This window comes from Gouania willdenowi, chromosome 1 (genome assembly GCF_900634775.1).
Source record: "Gouania willdenowi chromosome 1, fGouWil2.1, whole genome shotgun sequence".
NCBI lineage: Eukaryota > Metazoa > Chordata > Actinopteri > Blenniiformes > Gobiesocidae > Gouania > Gouania willdenowi.
This window is the reverse complement of record NC_041044.1, coordinates 21,498,411-21,521,369: the sequence shown is the minus strand read 5'-3', so window position 1 is coordinate 21,521,369 and position 22,959 is coordinate 21,498,411. Positions and strand designations below refer to the sequence as shown.

General features: G+C 37.3%; 1 protein-coding gene across 4 annotated transcripts in view; it reads right to left on the bottom strand.

Moving 5' to 3' along the window:
- Window positions 1-1,787: 1,787 nt before the first annotated feature.
- The window catches only part of coro2aa (coronin 2Aa), a 60,582-nt gene continuing 39,410 nt past the window's right edge, over window positions 1,788-22,959 (bottom strand). For 2 of the 4 annotated variants that reach the window (XM_028444240.1, XM_028444230.1), the window contains exons 3-12: window positions 18,875-19,017; window positions 18,330-18,479; window positions 16,255-16,434; window positions 12,671-12,787; window positions 9,516-9,620; window positions 9,335-9,431; window positions 6,616-6,728; window positions 6,451-6,541; window positions 5,064-5,320; window positions 1,788-2,652 (exon numbers count right to left, since the gene is read on the bottom strand). In XM_028444240.1, the coding sequence (XP_028300041.1) occupies window positions 2,515-2,652; window positions 5,064-5,320; window positions 6,451-6,541; window positions 6,616-6,728; window positions 9,335-9,431; window positions 9,516-9,620; window positions 12,671-12,787; window positions 16,255-16,434; window positions 18,330-18,479; window positions 18,875-19,017 (1,391 nt within the window). In that variant the 3' untranslated portion in view covers window positions 1,788-2,514. The remainder of the gene's footprint in view (window positions 2,653-5,063; window positions 5,321-6,450; window positions 6,542-6,615; window positions 6,729-9,334; window positions 9,432-9,515; window positions 9,621-12,670; window positions 12,788-16,254; window positions 16,435-18,329; window positions 18,480-18,874; window positions 19,018-22,959) is intronic. The other 2 variants (XM_028444211.1, XM_028444220.1) reach the window with 1 other exon arrangement.

The window sequence follows — 22,959 nt, the reverse complement described above, 5'->3', positions numbered from 1 at the left end:
GTTCTAATGCACCAGGTTTTCCCATTCATGGTCCTGAAGAGCCATCACACCTGAATATAATGAACGTGGATTACACAGCTGTTAAAAGCCTGATAAACGAATCATCACATCATGTATCCATAAGTAAGGCAGTATGCATTGTTTCAACTTCTTTAGTACACCACATTCAAATTCTTTATGTAAGCACTTGAACTTCAATTTCCAGTAGATATGAGTGTTATGAATTATTATTTGGTCAGAAGTTTATAATTATAATAAATGAATAATTTGCTAAGGCTAAATTAAGTTATGTGGAAATGCCTTAGTTTATTGATGTTTTTCAGATCATATAGTTAGTTATCGTTATAGTTATTAAACACTAAGAGAGGAAAAAGTACTTGATGATGATTTTATTTTGAAAGGTTCCATTGATTTAAACTTCCAATGAGTAACACGAAGGACCACCTTTTGCTGCTGCGGTAACACCTCAACACCTTATGGGCTATCAGGGTGCCCAGGTCCAGTCCTGGAGAGCCCCTGTCTTGCATGTTCTAGATGCTTCCCTGGCCCACCACACCTACTTATAAAGAGTAGCTCATTACCAGGCTTCCTGTAAATCTGCATGATGATACAATCATTAAAAAGATGTTTGTCGGAGTAGGAATAGATATGACTGAAAGCGCGTCACCGCTGACAGTTTTTGGTCACATTTTTGAACATATATAATGGTAAAATGTAGTGTTTAGTTAATGCTGAATGAGACATGAGACAACGCCGTTTCTACACAAGCGATGAGCTGAGCTCCTCTTCTGCAGCAGCTGTGCGAGTGCATGTGAGTGAGACGGAGCACAGAGGGGAGGGGCGAGGGGGGTAGAGGCGGAGCCATCAGGCCAACATGCTAATTAGCTAAACAGCTGCACCTAATAAGTAATTATAACTTGGTAGGTTTGATATTATCTTTTTGCCGATATCTGATATGTCAATATTCTCCAACACTAAATGTATGATATTAAATGATATGATATAGATAATATCACCCATCAACAGTGTTGGTGTCAATTATAATTGTAATTGTCATTGATAATTAATAACATTTATGGTGTTACTATAATTGCAATTGTGTTCAGATAATTGACTTTGTAATTGTAATTGCCATAAGAATTCTATGAAAATTGTCAATTATATTTTAACGCAAAACTGATGAATCATGTCTACACACATAGTTAACAATTATTAAAATATGTTTCATATAAAGATTTCCTACATTTTACCAATTTAAAAAAAAAAAATGAAATCTAGGGCTCAGACGCCCACACCATAAATATTAAAACCTATATTTTCATTGATCAGCCTAACAAGGTAACCAATAAATAGGAAAAAAAAATTATATGATAGATATTTGCTTTTAGTGTATTTTACAGCTGATTTAGGACCTGTTATCATAAGCAATGCTAACAGAAAGCTAACACAAGAGGAGGGTTAACTTTTATTAGGTTATTTATTTCAGGATCAGTAATTGTGATTAATTTTATTTGAACTTTAGTAATTGAGAACATAATTGTAATTTACTTTCTGAGGATAAAAAAACGAATTGTAATTTAATTGTAATTGAAAAAAATGCTGGTTACTGTAATCATAACTGAACATGGGTAATTGAAAACATATTTGTAACTGAAATATGTAATTGACCCCAACCCTGCACATCACTAATTATAAGTGTACAGTATGTGAGATCGTCACTGATTCCTTAAATAAAAAAATAAAAATAAAATCCCTTTAATAAGTAAAAAAAAAATCACAACAGCAGGTAATTGTTAAAAAAGTATTTTCCTTGAGTGTGTATTTAAAATAAATACAAAAATTAGGCTCAAAATTGTGACATGGCATTATAGTTAAAAGTTGGCTTGGACAGAAATTGCTTAAAACCTGATCAAATTTTCCACTCATTCCAAAATAAAACAAATGCAGCGTTAAAAACACAAGTAGAGCACAGCTGGGATTACAGGAATGTTCAAGTTCTCTCATTCAATCCCACATTTATCACTCCGTCCGTCTCCTCTTACAGTAGTTCAGCTATTGTAGAGACGAAACAAGCAGCAACCGCTGAACACTAATTCAGCATTTGATACAATCCTGGAAGAAGTCCGACATGTTCATCCAACACAGGCGGCAGCATCGTTCAGTCAGGACCAGCGGCGCTTTCAGCCACACAAACAGCATTAAAAAGCTTTTAAAAAATGACATTAAACTTGCATAGCTGTGACAAGTATAAAACAAACATGGAAAGGTCAGAAGGTGCAAACGTTTCAAGTGTATGTACATGAAGATAGAATATGTGCACCGTGTAAAGAGTTGATTAAACCAAAGGTTGAGGATTTAAATCTCCCCATTAAGTGACTATGTGGGGCTCAATGGAGAGTAACAGGTGGGACTGAAACCCACCAACATGGTGGTGCTTTGGAGAGTGCTGTGAGTGGGTTTAAACAGTGTCATGTGAAGCGGTGTCAGTGAACCAGCAGGTGAGGCTGGGTAGTCCTAAAGTGGACTGGGAGACTGGGAGTTTTTCATGTTCTTGATCTCCAGCTCCAGCTGCCTGATGCGCACGTCCCTCTGGCTGAGCTGCTCCCTCAGCCGTCGGATCTCGTCCTGCTGCTTGTGAAATTTGAGCCGCAGCTGTGGGACAAACACAAGAGATGAATGAGGAGTGGCAAACAAATGAATTAAATTCCTAATCCTCTTATATGTTTTACTTTTGGAGAGTTGCTTAGTGACAGTGGTGGCAAACTGGGTCATGCAATAATAACACGCCTTTAACATTATACAATAAAAAAATATGGGTGTGTGCAGGGATGGACTGGCCATCAGGCATACCAGGCATTGTCCCGGTGGGCCGGTCCGGTCCGCTATGTTTGTTTTTTTTTACGAGTAAGTAGTGGCAGACATGGTAACAGGTGGCCAAAAATGGTCCAAAAGTGGCTAAAACGTGGCAAGAAAAGAGTGAAAAGTGACTAAAATGAGTCAAAAGCAGTCACCAGTGGCCAAACAAATGGACAAATAAAGAGGAATTAGGTAATATGTAATAGCAAAGGGTAGCTTAAATGAGCAAAATGTGGCAAACAATTGTGAAAAAGGGCAAAAATGTGGCACAAAAAGGAAACAAGTGGTATTTATTGGGCAAAAGTTAGCACATTGGGATGAAAAGTGGTCAAAAAAAATTAAGAAAGGACAAAAATTGGATTAAAATGACAAAAAGAACTTGCAAAAATGGACAAAAAAGAAGGAAAAAGGGGTTTTCAGAAGTTTTTGTAAAAGGGGCAAAAATTGGGACACAGGAAATAGGTAAAAGGGGTTAACAAGTTTCCCACTTTTCATGTTTTCTGGGGGAATAATAATTAAAATTAAGACATAAAAGCCCCATGTTGAGCATCACTGACTTAATAACAGCTTCTACGTGGTGTCCTCTGATAAATTAGTGGGCTGGTCTGTAGCTGTTCCCACTCAACGTTCTTGAAGCTAAAATATGACGCTTAGGGGCGCTTCCATGTTGCAAATTTGACGTCATGTGGAAAGTCTGAGAAGTAGGGTCCGGCGGGAGAACCATGGTAACAAGCCCCGCCCATTTAGCGTACTGCCTTGATGACTTACGCAGCCCAGCTAAGCCAAGAACATAAGTATGATAGTCTAAAAGTTTGAGGAAATAATCCTGCTTTAATACACAGGAGACACAGATGTTTGCAGTGAAACAGAACCATTTGCTTCCTACATAATACACAGTTTTAAACGTACATTGTTTAAAGTCTTATGGAGCTGAAGTGAGTGAGTCCGAACTGAAGCTCATTTAAATATGTGTGGTATCCATCGCCTCATGCGCATTTCACCAACCTCAGCATGACAGCTTGTTTCACGTATTATTTACTGTCGTGGATCAAAATGTGGCTTTACGTTGGACACAGTATGAAAATAGTTGGACGTCTGACGTCTGTCAGTTTCATTTATCGAGCAGCAGCAGCCGAGGCGCAACTTGATCGGGTGATCACAGCTGATCAGCTCTGCGACCTACTGTCTTGGCGAAAAAAGGAGTGGACGGCAACATATAATGAAATATAACACATTTTGTCCCGTCTAGAACTGTTAAATGAGAACATATTGAACCCTGTGACAGCGTGGCAGTGTCAGTTTGGAGAGGTTATTTCTGGGAGTCTGGGAGGTTCAGAAGCATGTAAGAGGAAAAGAGCTTGAGCAGATGGGAGAATGTGTGCAAGGACGAATTTGAACGGGAACGCCTACTAAAATGTAATCAACTAAAATTTCATAAAAATCCATTTATAACTTTTCAAGTTCATGCACGCGCACACGCACACACAAATCAAACAAGGTTTTTGAACCATGTTTTAGCATTGTTAAAAAAAATCTAAATGTTTCTATTTATAGCAATTGAAAAGCTATTAGGTTTACATTCTGTAGATCACTGTATATTAGTGTGAAGTTTGCATGTTTCCAAGCAAGGGCATCCATTTTCTTTAAGTACTTTATAGGTGTTACATTAGCCCTTTTTATTTTTTAGCCCTGGATTGGATTACGGTATATGCCGTATATATTATCATAAACATATATTGGATTTTGTTAGCTTTTTTAAGGTGCTCTGAGTAAATTTACCTTGAGGCATTAAATGCTATTAACATAATTACATATTTTTTTTAGTAAAAAACAATTCAGAAATGTAATGAGGAATTGCTAGAGTGTGAGCATTAAGATAATTAAAGAACAACTACTTTAAAATTGTGCTATGCACATGTGCTGGTGTAAATTATCATCATTAGACAGTGTCATTATAAAGCTTCCAGGTGGAAAATAAAGCCTGTAGGCTATTACAGCCTGGGTAAAGCAGAAGGAGCCATAATCGCTGCGTTTAAACCTGTTTCAGTGTCACCGCACAGAAGCTACCTCCAACTTTTTCAGCCTTTAAAGAACAAATACGGAGGATTAAATGATTAAATGAATGGTTTTTACAAATCATAAAGAGGGTTAAGTTGAACCATGAAAAAGGCAAATGTTTGCAGAATAATGTAGACGTGATGTTTCACCTCGCTCTCTGTCTTGGGAGGAGAGCAAAGGGAGAGATCTTCTCCGTTGGTCAAAGACGTCCGGCTCCTCTCCTCCTCTGTCAGGGCATCGTCACCCGTTCCATCTTTGGCTTCCAGTTGGTCCTGAATGTAGGCGAGCTGCAGCATGCCCGGCCTGCTCTGAGATCTGCGAGTATCCAACGAGCTTCCCAGTCTTTTTGTCTCCGGACACGACTCCGCCACTTGACTTCCAGGTTTTAAAGACATTAGAACGGGACCTAGGAGAGGAGAAGTGATCAATTTATAATCTTATCATCTTCACTAATGGCCTGCTTAAAGCTAGAAGGCCAAGGAAAAATGTAAACATCCATCAATAAAAAGTACATTTTGACATTTTGGTGTGATTTACATGAAATGAGGAAATATTTAACACAAAGTTTCCCAATCAGTTTTTTTCTTCGGAAGAGATGAGTGCAAAGAAAAACATCACGAGAAGACGGACAAATCTTGAACCTCCACAATAAACGAATGGATAGACACAGTGAATGAATACATCAAATGGAAAAATTTACTTCATTTACAAACAAATACATTTACGGATGTGGACAACATGGGTCTCCTTTATGTACGGTGGCTGGGAAGTGTCAGGTGAATGCAAAAAGGTCACAACACGAATGCAAAATGGCCACAACGGAAGTGTTTCCACAAAGGAAGTGTTTCCGACGGACCGGTATTACAAACGGACACGTTTCTGGTGGATGTTTTTAACCCGCCGGAACAGAGAAGAAGACATCGAAACACATATGAAAGTAAGTGAAAGTTGATTAGGATACTCTTATATTTTTCATATTAGGCTATCATATCATAATACTGGTCCATCGCAAACACTTCCGTGGCGGAAACACTTCCGTTGTGGCCATTTTGCATTCCTGTTGTGACCTTTTTGCATTCGTGTTTTTCTGTAAATGCATTCACCTGACACTTCCCAGCCACCGTATTTATGGATAAGATGAGAAATACTGGGAATAAGACTGACTGACAAGAAACTAATGAGAAAATAATGAGCCTGGCTGTAGCCTCGGAAACACCTTAACACTATCAGAATGCCTCCTTAGAAAAGTGTAGAAGTCTGTCTATTTTAATTTTCATTCTATTTTTATTAATGTTGTTTTTACTTCTTATTTTGCTTTTATACATCCCAGTTTTGGAGAAAAAAAGAGGAGTATTGAGGTCTTGTGTTTAAAATGGATCATTCTTGTTATGACTGTTTTACAACCAAGATATAGAGCAACAAATACAGATGTGAAATGTAAGTATGAATGAATGCTACAGATATGTATTGAAGCAAACCACTGGCACAGTTACTCACAGACAAATTTAAATATCTCTCACACTCAGTTTCTCTGACCTCTGTCAATGCCGCTGAGCCACTCCTCCCCGCTCAAAGCTGGCCTGTTCCCGGCCGTCATCGGGTAGATATCCTCTTGGTACGACTCCGACTGAAATCCCACAAACAACAAATGAGGTCTGAGTCAAAACTTAAGGCCGAACGCGTCTACGGGGATGTCATTACCCTGCGGGGTACGATCATAGACAGAGGCTCGATGAGGCTCTTGATTGTCACTAGTTTGTAGAACCTAAAAACCTCACAGGTGCTCACATCAAGGCCTCTCTTTGGCATCACGCCTGCAAGGCAACACACAGGGCACAGGAGTCAACATCTACTACATCTTCATTATATTGGTTTACTCATTCAAACAATCATTCACAGATAAACACAAATGACACTATAATTATAGCAACACAAGCAATTGTACAAGAGCAGGCAGAGTAAAGTCATTTATAGCTGATACGCAGCAATGGTCAGGGTCAGGCAATTTTAGGTCATTTTTAGCAGCTCTTAATGTTTAAAGAGGGATTTTAAAAGACTGTCAAAAATTCAGTTATTAAGTCAAAAGTCTAAAAAAACGCAAATTGCACCGAGACAGCATGGACATGTTGGTAATTTGTATTTAATAATGATTTATGGGCTCCACAAGTAAAAAAATGATTTTTAAATATGTCATTTTAGCATTAACTCCAATGCTATGGTTAGACTGCGGGAAATGTGAAGAAAAAAATCTGAATTGTGCATTAGCATCTGCTGCGTTAATGTAGCAAAATTGTTAGCATGAGAGTGAAATTTAAAATGCTGCACATGTTCTTTGCTCATTTTGATTTTTGCTCTATTCCACCATTCGCCAACACTGCTAGACTCACTGGTAACGGCTGATCAGCTGTTGTACTAGGCCAGTGCGGTTGTTTCTGTGGCACTACACTATATATACACTGCTCTGCTCTCCTGCCTTTAATCCCTGAGCATGGACCTTCCTCCCTCATGAAAGAAGCCATTTTATTTGCATGCACAAGTGTGACTTCAGCACACTCAAAGAGGATGTGATACGCTTTACAATCTTTAAGACACATCTATGAATTAATAAGGGGATAAGATCATTATCTACAACAAACAGTGCATGTAGGACGTATATTTCATCAGTGGTGGAAGTTGAACATGTTCCTTCAGGCCTGCAGCAGATCAGTGGTAGTTAATGTTTAGCTGCTATTCCAGATTTCATATGATAAAGAGCTTGTGCTGCCCCACTTAAAAAGCAGGCTGTTGCTATTGGACCTCAGACAAATCTATTGTTTCGTCACTTCCTGTGGGCATGCGTCTGCATGCAGTAAGCCGAATGCCGGTAGTTCCGTCCCTGTCACTGCCGGATCCGTGTCCTTCTAGCTATAGTTCTGTCAGTTTTATTTTAGCCCTAACCCTAACCCAGGAAATACCCTAAAATGTTTCTTTTTTTTGGTATTTATGTATTTTTAAAAGTAGAATTTGCCGTGTTAAATATGTTAAAATGAAAAAAAAAGATATGTCAGAAGTGGAAACGTCCTTAAGTCTAGCGCCTTGGACCACTCGACTGTTTTAACACAGTTATTACAGGCACATTGCGCTTATGTAGAAAAGATGACGCATGCGCACAGGAAGTGACGAAACAATAGATTTGTCTGAGGTCCAGGTCCAGAACTATACACACTTTGTAAAAAGTATCTAACAAACCTACACAGTATATACGCACCTATATACCGTATATATATATGCAGACGACTGTGGGCTTTACCTGTCTATCTTTTTGTTAGCTTCAGCCCTGTCGTGATCTTTGCCACCACTACCATCAGCTGCTTTGTCTATTCAAATATTGCATGCTACTGATTTGCACAGCAGCTTTGCTTACATCTCCCACACAGGCAGGCGAACTTAGGCATTTGCAATGTGATGATTTAGGTGTGTGTGTGTGTGTGTGTGCGCTAGTGCTGGGCGATTATTTTTCTCAAGTTGGCTTTATACGATATACATCTCAATACTTTTATTTCAAATTAAGTCTGAGCAGAAAGACAATTCTGAGTTAAATTTGATGATGCAAATGCCACACAAACACATTTATTAACAAAAGGCTGCACAATATGTGCCACTTCAGTCTTTTTCACCTCTAAGGGACAGCATGTGTGAGTGAGTTCTGTAGTGTGGCTTGTTTAGGGGAGGGAGAAGATGTTGTTGTTGATTTAACGTTTTTACTGCTGATTTTACATGTTTTTACTTGTGATTTTAATGTTCTTATTGGTTTTTAAGCTGTTGATTTTTTTTCTGTTGCACTTTTTGACCATGTAAAGCACACTAAATGGCCTTGTTTATGAAATGCCATTGCCTTTAGGGGAAGGTCTGTGTTAGAACACACTCAGTGATCCATTTAACTTTTATGCTCCTTAAACAAGTATTTTGATACAAAATAAGCTATAATATATATATATAGGTAATATTGTAATTTTTTATATCCCCAAAATGGAAAACTTGACATATTGCCCAGCTCTAGTGTATGTGTTTGTTTATTTGTTTATTTGTTCATTGGATCCCCATTAGCTTCCACCGTGGTGGTTGCTGTTGCTAATCTTCCTGGGGTCCATATAAACAAAAATCAATATTCTAGTACATGTAAGAACAGAAAACACATTAAAAACAGTTAAAAACATATACAGAAACATTACATAAAAAGGTACATCAAGACACGTTTTCATTACACCAACAAATACATTAAAAAATACATGATATAGACATTAAAATTGGTTAAAAATATTATTTTAAAGCATTTTTAAATATGTGTAAAGTTGACATGTCTCTCAGGTCCCTCAGCAATTTGTTCCATATGTGAAAAGCTCCAAAAAAGACTGTGCGTGTGTACGTTTGTGTGTCTTACCCATTCCCTTCTGAGGTAAAAGTGAGCGGTACTCTGTAAGGTAGTGGATATATGGTTTCTCTGAGCTGATTTCATAGTACCTGATATTTCCATCACCCTGAGAGACAATCAGAAGGTTGTTGAATTAATATTATTGGCATTTAAAACTACAGTTTAGATTCAAATTTAAAGGGATGACAACCTTTCCAGCAATGTAGAGCATGTGCGTGTCCGGATCATAGAAAGGAAATAAGACTCCGGATGAACCGTCCAGGTTATCCTCCATCAAAGGCACGGAGAGATTATCCTGCAAAGGAGTATGAAAAGTTACTTCAAAAAACACTAACTTTAATGTGTCACACATTACAAATGAACAAATGAATGTATCAAAACAGGAATAATACTGTATAAATCCACATAAGAAGCACTGAATTAAAATGTTGCTCTATTTCTAATCCGAGCTGTGTCCTAATCCTCCGCCCACGATCCACTCTCACAAATCACAGCACAGCAGCTCGCCTCTAGGACAGTCAGCACAGAATGTTCATGCACGATCTGAGATGACAGGAAAAAAAATGAGTTTCCTTTATGGGATTTTCTTCAGGTAAAAGTGCTTTTACTGGAGTAATTTATCCACTAGATGGTGCAGTAGCATGTGAGACAGCAGACCCACACATAAATACACAATGCATCCTCATGCAGACCGACTTCACAGTAATCACAATTGGGGAAAAAAACGCCACCTCAATTACATAGAATTAGGGTAATTTTTTCCCCAGGGTCTAGTGCAGACGTGCAACTGAGTAAACACACAAAAAATATACAAAATGTCAGTAAAATACACAAAAAACATACTAAAATAAACGAAAACAAACTAAAATAAAAAATAAAAAATCACTCCAAAAACACATACGATGACGACAAAATAGCCAAAAATCTACAAAACAACAACAAAAATACTAAAAATAAAAACCATTCAGAAAAATCTTAGTTTACATTTCCCCATGTTGTTGAAAGTTGCTACAGAGTTTCGCTGCAACCACGTCGTAATTACGCAATGTTACGGTAAATTGTACGTTTTTTAAAAAAACAAATATTGCCATTTATTTTGAAATGTGAGACCTATTACAATCATACTTATGTGTTAACATTTAAGACTTTTGAAAAAATTAGTTAAGACATTTTAATGACAAAGACCTTGTTTTTAGATTCATGAATTTAACGCCTTTTAAGACTTTAGCAGAACTAAGTAACTTTTTTACATTAATAAATCCCTCTCGTAGTCCCTGTGAGGGTAATACAAGTGTTTATGGGGTGATTGGGGGGGTCTTTCATCTCCCCCTGATGTCTCTGGCCAGAAAACAGCACTTGCAACTTTCCTGCCTCCGACCCGGTGGCAAGACGTACTGCTTACGGCAGCCCAATACAAACACACTGTCGTCGTAGCAACAGGAACACACACTCGCAACCCAGCACTCCGTCAGGCAGCACACACACAAATATCCATCCATCCATTTTCAGAGCCGCTTTGTCAGCACACAAACAAACACAACACACACATTTCCATTCCATTCATTTCTTTTACTTGTCTCTCTTCCTCATACTGTTCACATGGTCACATGGGACTATATGTGTGAAAGCACCCTTAGTGTCACTGTTGGATTAGGATTTTTCAGTGATCGGTTGCTACCGTCTTGGGAGAGCAAAGGTGCGCATGTGGCTGTGGGGTGGGGCAGGCGGCGGAGGGTGCAGAGTAAATGCACAAAATGACAAAACAATGGCAAAAACACACAACATGACTCCAAATTACACACAGAATTACAGAACAGTACACAATAGGATCATGAAAATACACAAAAATAACCGAGAAATACACAAAATAAGGGGACAAAATTATAAAATGATTTCAAGACCACATAAAAAAAACAAAAAAACACAAAAATTCAGAGAAAAATTTAAAAAAATGAAACTACACAAACATTTTGGTTTTGTTTTCCAGATGTATTAATTCTCAGATTTGTCATTATTCTCAATGCTGGTGATAGTATGCGACCAGTCACATTTTTGCCTCCACCCACTGTGATAACAGTTATGTATCCCACATTACACTATACATTGTAGTGTTCACTCATTCATCTAATCATTCCAATCACTACCATAGCTACAGGTGCATCCATGTGACACAGTCAGTGTATGCACGATACCACTTATCTGATGCTAATTCATTGTAACCTTGAGGTGGAGACTTTCTGCAGAATCAATAGCGACAGACCTCCAAAATTCATGTGGCCTTCAGATTATCTCAAAACCTGTGTGCAGGAATCTTAATGGAATGGGTTCCCATGGCCGAGCATCGGCAACAAATCCATTCATCATCAAATACAGAGCAAAGCAAAGCGTTGGACGTGGTGGTGAAAAAACAAAAAAAAACACGTCGCCACTGAAACACAGTCTCAGAAGTGATGAATCGTACTTCTCCGTCTGATAATCTGATGGATAAGTCTGTGCCTGATGGTTGACAGGAGATCAGTACTTCCTCTGGCTCACTGTATTGTGCCATGTGTAACATTTGGTGTGTGGGGGGGATATAGTGTAGGGTTTAGTGATAGGAGATGGACTCGACCCCTTAGTTTCAGCTGAAGAAGCTCCTAGTTTGGCTTTTTAAAAATGTAAATGAAAAAGAACTCAACAGGTTAGTTAAAGGCTGAACAAGTGTAGAGCCAGGCCTTCTCATCCAACATCAGTGTCTGACCTCACATAATGTTCCCATTGATACAGTGTAAAGTTGAACAGAGTAGAGCTTTTCCCAAGGCTGATTATCAGAAGCATTACAAATGTGTCTGACTCTGCACACACAGTGCTTTAGTTGTGAGAACGTTCTCCTCTGTGGCTGTAAAACCATCATTTCTCCAATTGATCACATGCATTCAAACACGTGTGTGACAGTAGCTGTGATTCCATTACACTTGGAAATGCAAAAAATCTAAAAGGCACAATAAAAACTGGTAATGGAAACACCTGCATTTCGAAAAAAAACACTCAAATATCGCTAAAAAGTTTCAATATTGAAGTGTGCCATGGAAATACACGTCACAGAACATGACATACATGGTCACATGACCACTTCTCTCAGTGAAAACAGACCCGGTCATTTCTAAGCATTATACTTTAAAATCATTACTGCCACATTAGAGGTGAAACAACAAAGGGATACAGAGTGTTATAAGGAGGTTCTGAGTGTCCATACTCCTAGTGTGATTAAATAGGTTCATATAAATGCACAATGCAGCATAAATAAATAAATAGACAAAGGTTGGATGAGAGGATTGTTTGTCTCCATGTTTTGCTGCCCGTTACCTGATCCCACAGAGCTATCTGTCGATCATTCCAGCTGGACGTGCCTGATGTGAGAAGCATCTTCATGTTGTCCAGGATCAACACTTTGCTGGCTCTGTGGGTTTTATAGTTGCCTTCCTACAAGTCACAAAACAAAAACAGCAGAGTCACTTTTTTTTTTTTTTTTTTACCAATCCTACTAAACTCTATTACTGTGGTTTCAGTAAAAAAACCCACAACTGCACAGGGCGGCAGTGTCTGTTAGAAGTATATATGGCAAAGAATGAGAGCGTAGCTTCATATACTCGTGTCTGTGTGTATGTGTGTGTGTGTATGTGTGTGTAAGTGTGCGTGCGTGCGTGACCCGCAGCTGTGTAGAGCTCTGCTGAGATCCAACGCTAGCAGGCAGAAGTGTTAGTTTTGGCTGTGTACTGCTGAGCGAGAGCCTGCACGCACAGGCTGGAAAATGAACACACAGACATCCCCCGCTGCTGCTGTAATAACTGTGACGCTGCTGTACGACAAAAACACTACTAATCATTAGGGGTGAGTATTGGCAAGGATGTTGCAACACGATACGTATCAAAATACTTGGGTCTGCGATACAATATTATCACGATATCGCGGTATATTGCGATATTCTACCCAGTTATTGTCAAAATTAAATGTAGAGATGAAAACTCCAGTTGCTGTCTATGTTCATCAGAAGATATTGATCATTCAGAGGAGAAATTGAGTCGAAACTAGTGGCTTCAAAACATCCTATTTATTATTTATTATTAGTGTTTTTGCACATTTTCACTGAAAAAAAGAAAATGCAGTTCCACACTGCCATCATAAAATAAAGTCAACAAGTAACCATGACGACATAATGACAGCACTGTAACAACTGTCAGTGAAAAGATAAAGTATAAAGTACCCTGAGTTACTGATAATGCACAAAAATAAGTAAAAATATATCCTATTGTGTCAGTTTGAACACAGATCTGAACAGATTATATGAAAATGTAATGCCTGTGCATACATATTGCATATGTGCTCTATGTCACTGAAAATAAAGTGCAAAAAAATAACATAAATAAATAATAATAATAATTTCTTTTTAATTAAAAAAAAGAAAAAGAAATACATAAATTGATTAAAAAAAAAAGAAAAAAAAAAAAGATTAAAATCGGGACCCAAAAAACCGCGATATATCGTGAAATCAATTTTTTCACACCCCTACAAATCATGGGTCATTTTGCTCATTTCAACCATAACAAATGGCACTTTTAAAAGTTTTCTAGTGATGTCAGGTTGATGTTATTAGATTTTAAGCTAGGGTCTGGTACAAACATCTCTGTTTTTATTACATAATGTATTTTTATGCTGTCCTAATAAATGAATAAATGAAATGTAAATTTCCTTTTGGAAAAAAAAAAACTTTAATAAATAAATTTAAAAAAACGCTTCAGATACTCAAGTTAGTGAACAAAAACATTTGTATACTTTGTTCCAGCCTTTGAAATTAATTCAGTTCAGTAATTTTCACACAATGACACATTTTATATATTTGACATTGAAGCCATTGGCAATTTACCAAAAGCTATTATTAAAATTTGACAATTTTTTTTCCATTACAGTAGCATTTTAACTCATAGGAACCTTTAAAAAAGAAAAGTAATCCTTAAACAACATGTATCAAACTGAAGGCCAGGAGAAAGTAAAAGTAACAGATTAAACAACAATTCATTGTGTCAAGTACTAAATCATTCTGTGTTCTCAGTTCTTCCAAACTCATTGAAACTCCAGAATATTTGCAGGGTCTCCAAATTTTCCTGTGTCTTCAACACATGATTGCAGTCACAAAATGTGGAAAGAACTCACAATTTATTTTTTTTGAAATCCAGTAATTTCTCACAAACAATCCCACAAGATTTCTTTCAATTAAACAAAAAAATGTCACAAAACCAGGACATTTTGAGGTGGAGATCCTGATTCATTGTCTGGGCCTTACATACTGTATTTATCATTTACAGAAGTGAAAACTAGGGTACAATAATGTTGAAGTTGCTCTTTTTTCCAATCCAAAATTAGTGGCCTACATGAGATCAAACTGCCCAGTATTTAACCCCTGAATGAAATCGAGAATCGACCAATGAAAACAGAATCTACTGTTGAACGCGGAAATAGGCAGAATCGGGATGAAACGGCATCACCGTGAGGAAAAAGACGTTTTTTATAGGGAAATGTTTTTGGGGAGCGCTTATTAGATGCACCGCCCTCTCCCTTCCCGTCCTGGCCGCTTCAAACACAACCTTAACAACGCAAAACACCGTCTAAACTGCCAAAAAACAAAGCAAATTATCACTGACTCCTAAATCAGAGCCACCAGTGCCCGTTTAACTTTAAAGTGTCTGTGAAACTCTGTCCGTTTCTCATGTAGCGCTGCTGCACTCCGTGAAAACATGAGTCAGCTTTAATCATCTTCACCTGCTCAGAGTGTTTAAATAACATCTCATCAGAGCTATAGAAGATCTGTGGGAAAAGTTGTTCTGTTGTTGTGGACGATTGTAGAGTGGTGAAATAACTGATGCATTCTTGCGTCCATTTATTTTTGTTTAATCACGTGTCTGGAATGATGTCACCAGGATCATTTAAACTGTTCCAAAACTGGAATATTAAACCTCATCAGTTTCAGTAAACCATTGATCCCTTGGGTGACATCAATGCTGCTCTCATACATCTGTATATGACATATCTATCTATCTATAAAAGCAAGGAACGTCTGCGTGCGTGTGTGTTTGTGGAGTAAATATCTCCCCGGCTCGGTATCTGATCAACCTGAAACTTTGTCAACAGCTTGCGCAAACCCCGGGTGTGTGCATCCATGATTTTGGAGTAATTTGGTCATTCCCAAAACCAATTTAAAACCAATTTGAAATGACCAATCCACACTGTGGAACTTCTGTTAAACATTGTTTTCGAACACTGATGATGTCATCAACAGTGATGTCATCAGAGTTCCAATCAGAATGTTCTAACTGATGATGTCAACAACAGTGACTTCATCATCAACACACACAGTAATGCTAATGCAGTGCAACATTGTCTGTACACAGTAACTTGAAAAGTTATGAATGGATTTTTGATGAAATTTTCAGGAAATGAACAGCTGATTAAATTTTGGTGATGTTCTGGCTACCAGAAGAAAAAAAATATCCCTTTCATTTTCCCATCCACACTGTGGAACTCCTGTTAATGTCAATATGAATACATACCTCCGACGGGCACTGTACTAGTTAATAATTAAAAAGGAGCAGTCAGAATAATCCTTATCAGTACAACTTATATCTACCTTTTAATTGTATCTCACTCATTATTTTAAATTGCATTTTTATTTTTGACATTCATTTTTGTTAATTTGTATTTATTTTGTTTCCTCACAGGAGTTAAAAACTAATATTTTCTGAAAAAAATGATTGATTTTCCTTAAAAAACAAAATTGTAAAAAATTAAAGCGGAAAACACGGAATTTGGAAAAAAAATTAAATTAATTTTAACGAGCCCTACTGTATAATAGTGTCCGGTCCCCACCAGGCAACAGCGAAAGCGCGTCCACGTACCTGCAGCAGGTTTCCTGAGCGTGGCTCCATTAGTCGCACCTTCCTATCCTTGCAGGTGGTGGCGAGCAGGCTGCCGTCTGTGTTAAAGGACATGGACAGGACCACGTCTGTGTGGTGGCTTATGGTCCGCACAGGGTTTTTGATCACCTGCTCTGGACATTCTAGGTTCCAGATCATTACCTGCGGAGGAAACAATCACTGAGTTTTAATACAACTGTGATTAACTGCAAATTCTTTTATGTTCATCTAAATCGTTGTAAATTCAGGATTATTGACAGCTCAGGAATAATCTAAAAAAAACAAGTACACTGACTTCACTTCATTTAGTTTTCAAATTGGGCCAAACATGAAGCAAATCATTCAGTGAAAAGAAACACATGCAGTGTTTCTGGCTATGAGGTGTGTGTTATCACAGAGCGAGAGAAATAGCAGCACAAATGGGCATAACATTGCATACTTTTCTTATCTTTAAAGGAATTCATGCCTTTGCACTGGTTAACTGTAAGAAAAAAGAAAGAATCTTTTAGCTCCAGCTCTTTGACCGACTTCATAGACACGAATAGAAAAAGTTTGGATTTCTATGTGGATATTAAAGGATTAAAAGATACTAATTAGAGCAACCGATTAGTAACAATGGAAATGCGCAAAATTAAAATAGAGCAATAAAAACTGGTGATGGAAACACCTGAATTTAGAAAAAACACTCATCTATCGCTAAAAAGTTTTTACTCTGTCATGAGGAGGAATTTTAGATGTTTCATTATTGAAATGTGTCGCAAACGTGCTATGGAAACACTTTTTCCACAAATAGATGTCACAGAGCGCTGGTCACATGACCACTTCTCTCAGAGAAGACACGTCAAGGTACATGTAAACAGAAGCATTGTATTATTAATTATTACTGCCACATTAAACGTGAAACAACAAAGGAATACAGAGTGTTATAAGGAGCATCCATATTTGAGCAGCAAAGTCTTGCGGGATAAGCTTTCACAGGAGTTACGAGGCTCCTCCCCAAAACAACCTTCAATGGAAGCTTATTGTTTTTATTTTGCAAAAATCTGTAATGGAAACCCAGCTAATGTTGCCTATCAGAGTTATAAATCTAGTTTTCAGACACACAATATTTTATTTTTTACATAATCTGATGAATTATAAAAAATAAAACCAGACACAAAGTTTGGTGTTCTCGACTTTAGCTTTGAGTCAACGTATAGTCTTGTGCACCGACGTGAGCACTGCACTAAAATCATTTACTCAGCTCAAACTTTAACTTGCATGAAAGTTGGATATATTCTCTATAAGTAGATTTACAGTTGAATGTTTAAAGTGTGCAGATCTTCTGGCATTAAACGTATACACAAGTTTGGCAAAGACTTCTATGGAGATCTTCTAAACAGTGGTTCTCAAATTTTTTAGGCTCAAGTACCCCCTTACTCTTATTTCTGAATCCAAGTCCCCCCTTTGTCCGACTACAACATTTTTCAACTACAGAGCATAATGATGGAATGATCGAGTGATAACACACATTTCAAAGAATTGAAATAAACAGTATTTAGTGCAGTGGTTCCCAACCTTTTTTTGGATCATGACCCCATTCTGATATCAAGAAGTTCTGGTGACCCCAAAGACATTTTTTTTTCTAGAATTCGTTTTTGATCATGTATGAACTAAAAAAAAATAAAATAAAAAAAATATATATTTTTTTTAACTGCATTTTAGTTGAACTAGATTTATATATATATATATAATATTTCTTGTGAATGTATAGAAATACAGTTGGTTAAGAGTGTGTGTTGTTTTAATAAAAAACTAAATAAAAAAAGTATAACAATTAAAATAAAAAAATCTATTTTAAATTTTCTGAAATTTCAGGCAACTCCATTTAAACTCCAGGCGACCCCACATGGGGTCCTGACCCCAATGTTGAAAAACAGTGATTTAGATAGATAGATAGATAGATAGATAGATAGATAGATAGATAGATAGATAGATAGATAGATAGTTGAATGCACAATCCCCGTCTAACGCTTCACTTTGATCTCCTCATTCCTGAAGGTGTGAGTTGGTGTAACCTTGTAGTCGTAGGCCGTGCTGAGGAGGATGTTGTTAGCGGTGGGGTGCCACTCAATGAGGCCCACTCGACGGCTGTGACCCTGAAGTTCCTTCCATGGCACCGTCAGGTTTTTCAGCACACCATGTGAAGGGATTTCCCACACTTTCACCTGCAAACACACACACACACACACACACCCACACAATGAATATAAATAACCAAAAGTGCTACGTCGCTGCACCCTGCGGAAAACAAATGACATAGCCGCCAGATGTATTTTCTACACATTATCTAAAAAGGAGGAACGGCGGAACTTTTCCTATTTTTTCTTTTTCTTCTTTCTTTCTCTCTGTTTTCCTGTGCCAGGTCAGAACTGAGGAATGTGAAGAATGATTTCTACTTCTTTTTGAAGGCTAAACGGCAAGGCAATAAAATTCATCTCCCTGCTGTAACATGCTCATAACACCAGAATATGATCAGAAAACGATGAGGCAGTGTGTGCGTGTGCAGACCTGTGTGTGTGTGTGTGTGTGTGTGTGTGTGTGTGTGTGTGTGTGTACAAACCGTGGTGTCTTCGGAGCAGGAGGCAATGCAGTAATCGCTGAAAGGATTCCATTTAATGTCTAAAACGTTCCCCCTGTGACCCGAAACCCGGGGATGGTGAGGGTCCACTTTACCTGTCTGAAAAGGAAACACACAATGACAAACTACATAACACACACACACACAGACACACACACACACACACACACAAAACCCACTCATCACTTCAAACGTCAACAGGTGCATACTTTTCAAAATCAAAAACATGAGGCACACTTTCGCAAAAAGATTTCCATTTGGACTAACTGGTTTTCAAGCAGAAACCACGCCCCCATTTTTCCAGATTATATTATTTATTTATTTATTTAGAAAAAAATGAACACATACCTTTTAAAAAAATCCACCATATTAACAAAGCGTCTTACATTTGTTCATAATTCTTTTTTTTTTGTTCTACCAAAGCTTAGTTAAGGTTTAAATTGGACCTGTTATTCTTAGACAATCCTAATTTTAGCTTTTTGACAAATTGGCAGTAAACATATAATTAATAACAACACCGGGAGCTCTGATTTGGTAAATAAATACATTTTTAAACAGCCGACTTGTTAATTCTTTCCAAAATCAATTATCCGATTGACTAAACAACACCAAACTAGAATTCAAAACAGCTCACATTATTCATTCTTCATACAAACGTGGCACCATTTAAAAAATATATATACCATTAAAATAATGGTGCCTCAGTCACTCTTAAAATTAGTGGTTATGTTTTAACACCAAAAATCCTTGTTAGAATGAAGACATTATCTACAAAGACATATTGTATAGACAATGTTGGGTTGCAATATATTTATATTACTAGTTACTGGGATAAAAATGTAATATATTTGTATTACAATATTACTGTTTTTTTTTTTTTATATGTAACTGAGTAACACTACTTTGAGTTACAGAACACTAATTATATCACACTGATAGTGTTCGAATAACATCGGTCTCAGTTTTGTTTAAGCTCTTTTTTGTTTACCATTAGTTATATTTAACTACAATTATCATCTTTTTTTTCCTCAAATACTTGCAAACAGTGAAAAAACAAAGCAAATATCCACTACTTTAATTGTAACTAGTAATATATTACTACTCTTCAATTTTTGTAATGAGTTACACTACTGTGTTACTTCAAAAAGGAATATATTACTGTAATATATTACAAAAATAACCAGATACTCCCAATTCTGCATATAGAATACTGTTCATTAAGCATCCAACTAACTAACGCCATTTTCCAGCAAACAGCTTAGTCAGCACAGAGTGACAGAGTGAGCTATAACTTGTACGATATTAAGGTCAAGGCTCTCAAACAAAACTACAGTTTTTTCCGTCTTAACAGCACAACTAATATAGGATCAGAGCGTTTTTCAGCTGTCAATCACACCTGCAGACAACATTTCTGTGACGGTTTAGTCGTGTTTGAAGCAAAGCAGTGATGTAACCATTATCAGTGCCCCCCCCCGGTGAGGGGTCGGTTACTTTTCCAACAGAAGAATGGCCTGTCTGTAAATCCACACTCAGAGCAGAGGTGGGACGTATGTGAGGATGGACACACAGAGAGGGGGGGGCAAGATTCACCTCCTCGAGACAGTGCGAGCAGGCGAGGAGACAAAAAAAAAAAAAAAAGTCAGAAAAATGAGTTATGTCATTCCTTAACTCATATGCAAGTCCTTCCAGTGCCAGGAAGATGGTGATAACTCAACGCTCCGGTGAGGGGGATGAAGCAGAGAGGATGAATCACTGAGGGCTGGAGATCTACTGCCTCGCTGTAAATTCATGCAGCCGCGCGTTCACCACACGTAACCTCGCAGACATATGTGAGTTCACTACCGTTATTGATTAGACAGGACCGTATGATAGCACGCATAAATATTGTCTGAGAAACTGTTTGATGAATGTTGTTAATGCAGCGCACAGTGAGGAGATAAAGCAGAGTAATGGAGGGAGAAACCACATGCAATAGTTTAGTTTGGTAGAGGTTTCCTTGTACTTTGAAGAGCTATTTATAAACTTAGGAAAAAAGCTTTTTTTTTTTTTACATTTCCAGTGATCAATGTAACGTCAAAAGAGATTTTGGTGTAGTTCAAAATAGCACCATAAATGAAGGGTGTTCTGATCTGTTATTGATGTTGGACATTAGTCCGATATCAGTGAAAAAAACTGAATATCGGATTATATCAGCCTGTATCTAAAATCTCTAAAATAAGCACTCCGTTACATCATTTGTTATTTTTCAGCGTCTTCTATTTTATTTCTGTATGTAATCAAATCAATTGTAAAATATGCCTATGTTTAAGTTAAACTAGTGTTTATTTTTCACTTCAAAACATATTTATTTAGTTTTTATTGTATTTATTCAGTTTATTTAAAAGTCTTATTTTAATCAATCGCAGAATGTTTTCATGTTTAAGGTGAACATTTATGATTCTCTACCTACTGAATATTGTTCTATGTTTGAGTAATAACACTTGATCAAGCTTTTTCTAACATTTCACACCACAAAATAATAATGACAGGATGGATGATTTGTGCTGATATCATATTGGTATCGACCAATATGATACCAGTGATACCAGTAATGTATCGGAAGTGATTTGAATCCTTTAAAGCAGTGGTACTGAAATCAAAGTACCCCCTTTTGTTCAACTATGACATTTTGCTTAGAAAACTATTTACTAAGGATGCACCGATCGATTGATCGGTGCCGATTTCCCGATCAACGATCGGCCGATCTTTGCGTATGAAACCGATCTTTTCTGCCGATCTTTTCTACCTCTGCAAACGTCTTAAAAGTTCGTCATAAAGTCAGCAACTGTCCTGTTCTGCTGTGAGATGACTGACAAGACCCGCCCACAACCATGTGTGCATGCGCGTGCTGCGCATGCCTCTGCTATACAGGATAACAGTCACGTAGTCACGGTTAGCTTAGCATGTCTGCGGTATTGCACAAAAAAAGAGAGCAAACGATCGCAATTTGTAATTCCTGTAACGCGTAAACAAGTCCTGATGGAGCAGCAAACACCTTGTTCACTATAAGACACCACCACACCACTGAGTGTGGAGCATTTGAAGCTAGAAATCAAGCTAATGCTAAAGCTAACGGAGCAAACAGCCAGTGGAGTGCTGTTAGAGCTTATGATCAGTGAAAAGAACAACGCGACCATGAAGAAAACAATGGCGTTCATGGCTTTGTGCATGAATAAAAAGATTCCACTAATGAACAAGTGACTGTAATAAGTGTGAGAACAAATAACCTGTGCCATGTTCATATGAAAATGTTCCACATGATGCACTTTATTATTTTTTAGAATGTTTGACTTTTAGGAGCTTTTATCTCGTAAAATGTTGCAGATTATTTTTAGATGAATATTTTTACATTTCAATATCCACAAAGATGCTGCATTTGGACTTTTTTTTTTTTTTAGTTTGTCCTGTAGATTATTATATTATCATCTCCCCCAAACCCTGTGATTTTCTTTATTTGTTAAACCAAAATACTGTTGTACACTTTATTTTTGGCAAAGAGCTGAAAACAGGTCTGCAGTGTAACCTGATGGACAAGTTTAGTTTGTTTTTAAAAAGTGAAAAATTAAAGACTAAAAAAGTGATATAATTTAGTATTTTTGCCAGCAATGTAACAACTTTTCATTCATATTTAAGTGAACTACCTCGTGTGCAGTTAAAACACCAAGTTTGTATTGTTTCACAGGTATCGTTCAATGTTTTACAATAAATAAGATTGGAATATTCAAGGTGTATGTTCTTAGAAAATAAAAAAAAAACGGGATTGGCAAAAATCAGAATCGGCAGGTCAGACTTTTAAAAAAATCGATGATCGGCCGGTACAGCCCTATTATTTACTGTATAAAATCAACTATAGAGCATAATGATGGAATGAATGAGTGATAACACACACTTTAAATAATAAGATTTTGTAAATAAGTGAGAAAAAAAACAGTATTTAGCGCAGTGGTTCCCAAACCTCAAGAATTTCTGGCGAATTTCTGGCGTATTTTAGTTGAACTAGATTTATATTTCACAAAGTGAAAGTATAG